The sequence below is a fragment of the Hylobates moloch genome, unplaced genomic scaffold, assembly GCF_009828535.3.
Source record: "Hylobates moloch isolate HMO894 unplaced genomic scaffold, HMol_V3 SCAFFOLD_1, whole genome shotgun sequence".
NCBI classification, from domain to species: Eukaryota; Metazoa; Chordata; class Mammalia; order Primates; family Hylobatidae; genus Hylobates; species Hylobates moloch.
In genome coordinates, this window is record NW_026652276.1 from 203,311,969 (window position 1) to 203,320,861 (window position 8,893).

The window sequence follows — 8,893 nt, forward strand, 5'->3', positions numbered from 1 at the left end:
TACTGGGGCATCACTGTTTCTAGGCTCTCTGAGCTAACAGAGCAAGAAAATGTATGTGAGCACATTAACGCACGCATATACATATATCTAAAAATACTGTTAAATGTAACCAGCTCTATCTGTACTAAGCTAAAGACAAATTCACACTGATATTTCTAACTCTAATCCATTACAGGATCATTCTAGTCCCCTTCCTTTGCTTGCCTCTAACCTGACTCCAACAGTGAGAAACCTGGCTCCTACCAACCACCATCCATTTACTTAATTGTTCAATTCCAATACACACATATAGTGGCTTCAAAATTGTTAAACTGTGGAGAAAAACTTTATCAACCAGAGTACAATGCTTATTTATAAGTTCCATTTTCCCTTATTCTTACAGACTCCACTAATTTCCAAAGTTACTCAGATCAGCACTTTCCTCGCTCCTCTTTCAGTGAGTTTATCTTATACATTCACAATAGAATTATTTTATTATAGTTTCCCTTCCAACCTGGGATTCTGTGATCACCTAATTGGTTTTTAAATAATTGAATATACTCAAATTCACTCTTTTTGCTATAAAGTTGGGTTTTTAAAGTTTGGTTTTGACAAATGCACAGTGTCATGTATCTACTGTTACAATATCATACAGAATAGTTGCTGTGTTCCAAAAAATCCCCTGTATTTGAACAATTCAGCCCTCCCTGACCTTGAACTCATGGCAACCACTAATCTGTTTACAGTCTTTATAGTTTTGCCTTTTGTAGAATGTGATATAAATGGAATCATACAGTATGCAGCCTTTTCAAATTGGCTTCTTTTGGCAATATGCATTTAAGATTCATCCATGTCTTCATGTGAGATGAGAGCTCTTTTCTTTTTGCTGAATAGAATTACATTGTATGGACATACCAACGGTTATTTATACATTCACCTACTATAGGACAATTTTGGTTGATCCCAGTTTGGGTGATTATAAACAAAGTTGTTATGAACATTTGTGCATAGATTTTGGGGTGGACATATGTTTCAAATCAGTTGGACAAGTGCAGAGAACTGTGATTGGTGGGTTACACAGTAAGACTATATTTAGCTTTAAAAGAAACTGGCAAACAGTTTTCCAAAGTAGCTGTAGCATTCCTACCAGCAATGAATGAGAGTTCCTGTTGCTCTCTTATCCTCGTCAATATTTTGCTGTTGTCAGCTTGTTTTTGGATTTTGGCCATTCTAACAAGTACATAGTGGTATCTTCTTCTAATTTGCATTTTCCTAATGACAAATGATATTGAGCATTTTTTCATAAGCTTACTTGGTATCTGCATATCTTTCTTGTTGCAGTGCCTGTTTGGATCTTTTGCCCATTTAAAAAGTTTGGTTGTTGTCATATTGTTGAGTATTAAGAGTTCTTAGAACACTTCGGATACAAGTCCTTTATCAGATATGTGTTTTGCAAATATTTCTTCCCATTTGTGGCTTTTCATTCTCTTAACAGTGAATAAGAGTATACTTATCAATTTTTAAGTCCAATTTATCAATTTTTTTTCTTTCATGAATTATGTGGAGTTGTATCTAAAAACTCATCACCAAATCCAAGGCCATATATATTTTATCTTATATTTTCTTCTTGAAGTTGTATAGTTCTGCATTGTACGTGGGTCTAGGTCTGTTTTCAGTTAATTTTTGTGAAAGGTGAGCCAGCGCTCTTTTTCTCATGAGACTGTCTTAGGAGACAGCTTCAGAGAGGCATATTTGCGGGAGTTTGAGTATAGAAAAGAATAACGGCCAACAAAACCTTACAGCTTTTAAAGTTAATATTCACAGGCATCAACAATAGAAGTGTAATGTCCATAACTGAGGAAGGAATTCATCACTTTGTAATCTGTCATGGTCAAACCACATCTATGGTATAGCATGTTCTGCTCCAGGGGGCAACTTGATTTAATGCTGACACTGATAAGCTAGAATTCCTCTAAGGTAGTAACTGGCATGATGAAGAGTCTGGATATGATTGCCATAGAAGTGTGCATAATGATATGTCTGTTTCCCTATCTCTTTTGTCTTTAATACTGTGAACCATTTGAGGGCAAGAAATGTATATCTCATCATGTATGTCCAGGATCTAGCACTTAGTATGTGATAAATAAATATTTAAGTAGTGGGTTTAGTGAATAAATTGAGAATGTTTAATCTAGAAAATAAGCATTCCTCAGACAACATACGCCTGTGAATAGCCACCACACCTCCTGGGAAGATGAGACATGAAAATTGTCATTAAATATGCAAAGAGCTATCATGCAGAAGAGAGATTAGAACGAGGATTAATGGGTAAAATTCACAAAGATACAGAATTTCAACTCATAATACTTAAGAGTAGGCTGCCATACGGTCATCCTGTAACCACTGAAATAATTAAACCGCGCCCAAGTGAATCTTTGTAAGGGATGTTAGAGGAGGGGTTACTTGCACTGAGAAGGGAAGTAAATGAACCATTTTCTGTCTCCTTCAACTCTGAAATTCTATGGAGAGAATAAACTAGTACAGGGCCGATTAAAAACCTCAAAATCTCTAAGAACATGAATAATTTTGGTGTCACAGTCCATTTGTAATTCAAAATCAAACAAAAACTATATTATAATATGTGTGTTAGGAAGTCCAATGTGATATATACAAGATTATTTGTGTCTTCCTTTTTAAGATATCAAACATAAAATCTCCCCTTAATTCTCCCTTTCATGCTGCTGCTTTGTGGGGCTCTACATATGTGACTTTTTTCTACTTATGGTCCAGCACTGATTCCTTGATTCTAGGTACCAGACGAGGAGGGTATGAAGACTTCTTTGGGAAACATTTGTAAAATAAAAAGTCCAGTTCCAAAGAAACCCCATGCAAAGGTAGAAAAGTCCAGGGCCTTCTCATTTAAAATACTCATTTATAACTACAGCAGCAATAAAGCCAGAGACAAAATGTGGTGGTGCATCCTAAAAATAAGAGCTATCTACAACTGATACATAAAGCTTGTCAGCACTCAAAACTGTTACCATTTCTAATGGTAATGTAGAGATATAATGTTCTTCAAATACAAAGAGCAAATTTATATTCCATCTAGTCTTAAATCTTAATTTATTTTTCACTGTGCTCTAATTCTAATTCTTTGAAAATTGACATATATGCCAAAATAAATGATTACACAGAACACCTTAGGCCTTGATCATATATGTGATAATAGAATTTAAATTAAAAACTAATTTGGTATGATGATCAGCTTAAAAATGCCGCACAACTTGTTGGTTATGTTTACCATGTGAATGTTCTCATTGTAGCTAAGTCAGTTTCATGATTTCTGTTCATGGAATCTAAATTTTGGAACAAATTTATGAGTTATTTCCCAAGAATTCTATGAAACAACAAATGTTAAAATAAGTGACTACTGATTTATATAACACTTGTGTATTTAGAAAACTAATTCTTTAACTGGTTCATCTTTATCATTATTTTACCTTCTATAAGAAACCCGTTACAGCTTTCATATAAAGGGGAGGAAAAGTGAGCAGTTTTTCTATAAATAGTGTGAGGCATTTTCTAACCCATCCTAGAGTGCTATAACTTCCCTCTGCAATTCAGGTGATATGTTCTTATGATGAACTGATCTCCTTAAGAGTTTCTGAGTTACAACAGAAAAAGTCAACGAAATAATCTTGCTATGCCTTGTTATGAAGGTTAGTGCTTGCTTAAGGAAAATAAACCACTCCCTAAGGGAATGACACTGGTTTAAAGATTTGAAATAAACCCATGATGAACTGTAATTTTTTTTTTAAAGAATTCCATATAGTTTTAAAAAGCAGATAAAAAATACTTACTGGAACATCAACATATTTTGCAGCTGCTTTCACCTTAAGTGTGAAAGAAAGAGATAATTATGAGAATTATTTTTTTAACTGCCATATAAGTACTATGACAACAGTTAAAAGACCACAGAAGAGAACTCATTCAAATACTTACAGTGAATGACAGAATGGATGAAAAGAAAGTGCCTTCATCATACCTTGACAGCTTAGACAACACGCCTTCCAACACTGAAACAAACTATAATACAGTTATAGTGAGTATTTAGAATGTTACTGTACATACAAACTAATAGCAGGGCAAACAATTCCTGAATCAATTTCTTCCATGGCACAAAAATTCACAATGAATGAACTGACAGCTGAGGTCAGACTAACTTGTGATGTTTACTCTTTCATTCTGAACATGAACTCTACCGTCCTTTCCTTTCCCATGGCTGGAAATAATACACCTTATTTTTTATTTTTATTTTTTAATGAGATGGAGGCTTGCTCTGTCACCCAGGCTGGACTGCAGTAGCATGATCTTGGCTTACTGCAACTGCCACCTCCCAAGTTCGAGCTATTCTCCTGCCTCAGCCTCCTGAGTAGCTGGAACTACAGGCATCCACCACCATGCCTGGCTAATTTTTGTATTTTTAGTAGAGACGAGGTTTTACCATATTGGCCAGGCTGGTGTCAAACTCCTGACCTTGTGATCCATCTGCCTCGGCCTCCCAAAGTACTGGGAATACAGGCATGAGCCACCGTGCTTGGCCAATAGTACACAATTTTTAAAAAAATAAAAAATAATGTGTCATAGGAATCTAGTCACTATACATATGAGATCACTGAAGCCATTTCATAAATAATCTTAGGTCTATGAGGTTTTTCCTTAAAACATTTTTCAACTTCAATGTGGATGTCAAGAAACAATGTCAGGCAAGCTTAATCAGATTCCTTTCTATTGTATATTATTTGGCATCCTTCAACTTTTTCTACATCTACACAGGAGGTTGAATATAAAAGAACAGATAATGGGCCAGGCAGGGTGGCTCATGCCTGTAATTCCAGCACCTTGGGAGGCCGAGGTGGGTGGATCACCTGAGGTCAGGAGTTCGAGACCAGCCTGACCAACATGGAGAAACCCCGTCTCTACTAAAAGTACAAAATCAGCAGGACATGGTGGCTCGTGTCTGTAATCTTAGCTACTCGGGAGGCTGAGGCAGAATTGCCTGGGAGGCAGAAGTTGTGGTGAACTGAGATCATGCCACTGCACTCCAGCCTGGGTGACAAGAACAAAACTCCATCCCAAAAAAGAAACAAAACAAAACAAAAAACAAACAAAAAAACCAAACCAACAGATAATGAAAGGGAGGTGTTGTAACATATGAGCTCTTGTAACTATGACACAATGGCTGACATTAGTTAACAAGCATTTACCAGGCAGTTCTAATTGGCACATATAAGGATCATCCCTGCTTCCCAAAGCTTACATAGCAGTTATGGAGAGAAAACAGATACACACTGCAGAGTACAATGGAAAAGAGTACTGGACTCAGAATGTATATCCCAATTCCATCACTCAGTAGAATGCAAGCTCAGTTTGACCACCTTACTTCTCAGGCTTCCTCCATCAGTTAAATGGACTAGGGTGAGGGGGGAGGATGTGGAATTCAAATTAGTCTCAAAAGTGGTTTACATTCCAAAAATTTATATTTCTATGAAATAAAAAAACACATACACTATGCATTTTACTTTATTTGGCATGAAGAGCGATGAATAAGAGATCTTAAGAAGGACATACTGCCCTACATCTCTCCTCCTTAGAACTAAAATAATATGAACTATTGACACATTATAGATTCCCAAAGGGAAAATGCTGACAAGGTTTTTTCAATAGGAGAAGGGAAATTAACGAAGACTGGTTTTTGTTCACACAGCAGCTTCTTCAACAAAGTGATAATAGTTCTAAGGACACAGCTTATTGGTCTCTGGTGACTAGAGAACTCGCTGTGAGTGCATAGGAGATAATCTTTTCTTTATGGCTGATCAATTACTGCAAAATAGTTTATGCAAAAGAAACAAAAACTTCCCCATAGGTTTCTCCATCACATCATTTGCGACATGATGTAAGAACACAGAAACAAAACCATGCAGACTGACTGTGAACTATAAGTGCAATTTTTAAAGAATGAGAATAACGTATGCCTGGATAGCTATCCTAAAGGATGCCTAGGGAAAAAAAATCCACCCACAAAATTGTGAATTGCTCACATGTAGAAGTTAATTTAGCACTTTCTTCCTGCCTGTTAGGATTTCTTACCAATCATGACTGGCTAACTCAACTTGATGTGGTTTGCAAGGACTCAGAAGACGAATACTCTAGGGTTATGTCAGACCAGGGAAAGGGAATTCCAAACTTAATGGCCCTCTGTGGAAAATGCCTCATCTCTTGTAACTCAAATCTTGAAGCAAGTGTGTACTGGGTGATCTCATTTGCCACAAGGACAGCGGCAATTGCTATGGTTACTAGACAGCTTGAACTATGGAGGCTGTAGCCCAGCACCTGGTTCTTGGTGCCTGCTAGTGAGTCTACACATACACACATGTGTGTTGCTGAGGGATAAAGCAAGATAGAGGCAGGAAGCCTGTCAACAAATTTACATCTTGGCTCAAGTTGCAGCTCTGCCACTGTCTGGCTATGAGATAAATGTGAAGTCATTTTGCTTCTCTCTCTTCATTGTACTTCTCAGTAAAGTGGGGAAAAGGACAGCTATCCTGCCCAACTTACAAGAGTGGTCTGAAGATCAGTGGAGGTAATTTATGTGAAAGAACTGTGAAAACGGCCAAACACTAAAGAAATGTAAAGAATTAATATTATCCATATGATTAGCAAAATCACCATCCATGTCTAAAAACCTGAATACATTAAGTCACAAGTTAATGGGACTGCCTTAGAATTACTTAGTGACAAAGACAGGAATGAGTTTGGTCCTTAAGCTAATGGGTCTAATTCAATTAAATCTATGGGGCTTCTATGGAGGTAGAATAGAGCTGAGACTATAAGTCAGAAAACCACTGGGATTCCGCCTGTTTCAAGGTTATTTGGCAGATGGCAGAAGGAGGAAGGCTTTAAACACAGGTGGTCTTGCTCCAAAGCCCATGCTCTTTACCCATCATGCTACAGAAGTGTTAAGAATTAAGTGATATGCTGTATGCAATGTGCCCAGCATGTAAGTACTCAAGGGTTCAGGTGTGGTGGCTCACACTTGTAATCCCAGCACTTTGGGAAGCCAAGGCAGGAGTATTGCCTGAGTCTAAGAGTTCACGACCAGCCTGGACAACATAGCAAGATCTTGTTTCTAAAAAAAAAAATAATAATAATAAAGTGGCTGCGCATGGTGGCGTGTGCCTGTAGCTTCTCAGGAAGCTGAGGTGGGAGGATTGCTTGTGCTCAGGAGTTTGAGGCTGCATTGAACAATGATTGTGCCTCTCCAGCCTGGATGACAAAGGAAGATCCTGTCTCAAGTTAAAAAAAAAAAAAAAAAAAGAGCTTGGCCAGGTGCGGTGGCTCACGGCTGAAATCTCAGCACTTTGGGAGCCTGAGGTGGGTGGATCACGAGATCAGGAGATCGAGACCATCCTGGCTAACACAGTGAAAGCCCATCTCTACTAAAAATAAAAAAAAAATTAGCTGGGTGTGGTGGCGGGTGCCTATAGTCTCAGCTACTCAGGAGACTGAGGCAGGAGAATGGTGTGAACCTGGGTGGAGATTGTCCACTGCATTCACCTGGCAAATATGAGACTCACAAAAAAAAAAAAAAAAAACTCAAAATGTCATTTTGTTTTTAATTAAAGAATTATGATAAGGAAAACTTTTCCCTTTGGGAAATACAAACTAGTGGGAGAGAGAGACATGAACATAACTGCACATGACACAAGGCAGAAGTGTTATGGGCAGTGTAGACAGCAAGCAGTAGAGCTGAAACCAGAAGAAGGAAATAATGTCTGTGACTACAGGATATGGGGTCAGCTTCATTTATGAGGTGACACAGGAGCTGAGCCAAAGGATAGCAGAGATGGAGTGGCTAAAATGACTCTCTGGGAAGGCTGCTGGCAAATGTATTTAGGGCAGAAGTTTCTCCATTGTGGCATCTGGCAGCCTGTCTGGCTCATCTTCTTCAGAGCATGAAGCAGCATTGGCTTATATACAAGTTAGTCCTAGGTGTGAACCTGTGGTCTGCTGCATTCATGCCTCAGCATTCTTTGTCTCCATTTCAAAAGTAGTGGAGAGTCTTTCCTCAGGTTCCTCCCTATCCCTAAAGGTCCCTGGGGAGGCTCAGTACAGCAGGGAATCTAAGTGCTTACATGGCAGTGAGCAGCGACAGCACCTGTGGGATTAACCAGCTGAGGTGTACAGTTCCTACAGGAAGGTTTTCTTTGTAAGATTTTTGTTGAGGCACACCTAGTAGAAGAGCTACCTTAAAAATCAAACTCTATTATAAACATTAAGATTGACTAGTAATGATATACCTTCCACCTGGCTTTTAATTGCTTAAAACAGCAAGATTCCAAAGAAACCCAGTTAAATGTTGGGTTTAGTTGCTGCATCTTTAACTGCTTCCTGTGAACTTTCTCTGTACAGCTCAGGGAGTATATAAACACTTATGGGTTTGCCTTGTGCTGTCTGTTCTCCTGAGGGTGTCGGGTTGGAATGAAACACTATAATCTCTTTGTTTCCCTGCTCTTTATTACTGATGCCATTAACTGGGCTTGTTTGAAAAATATTTAACACCTAAAGTCTGTCTGGGTAATTACTGACTTTGTCTCATGAAACTCTTAGAAGTGACTGGTAGAAGGAAACACGAAGAGTGCTTCAAGGCATGTGCATTTACATTTCTTGTTGATTTTGACAGCATATAAGATTCATATGGAAGGTAGAACCATAAACTCTAAGTGACGGGAGGATTCCGGCTAGGGTTCAAAACGCACAGTTCCTGCATTTTTAGCTGTGACACTTCATGAAATAAACAAGGAATATTTGCATCATTTACACTGCACGTTATAAAATCTTCCACAGAAAACAC

At 38.2% G+C, this 8,893-nt stretch overlaps 1 protein-coding gene across 4 annotated transcripts in view; it reads right to left on the reverse strand.

Moving 5' to 3' along the window:
- CADPS2 (calcium dependent secretion activator 2) overlaps positions 1–8,893 on the reverse strand; it is a 572,316-nt gene that overhangs the window by 37,462 nt on the left and 525,961 nt on the right. For all 4 annotated transcript variants that reach the window (XM_058426274.1, XM_058426269.1, XM_058426272.1 and 1 more), the window contains 2 exons: positions 3,982–4,065; positions 3,840–3,872 (listed from right to left, as the gene is read on the reverse strand). In XM_058426274.1, the coding sequence (XP_058282257.1) occupies positions 3,840–3,872; positions 3,982–4,065 (117 nt within the window). The remainder of the gene's footprint in view (positions 1–3,839; positions 3,873–3,981; positions 4,066–8,893) is intronic.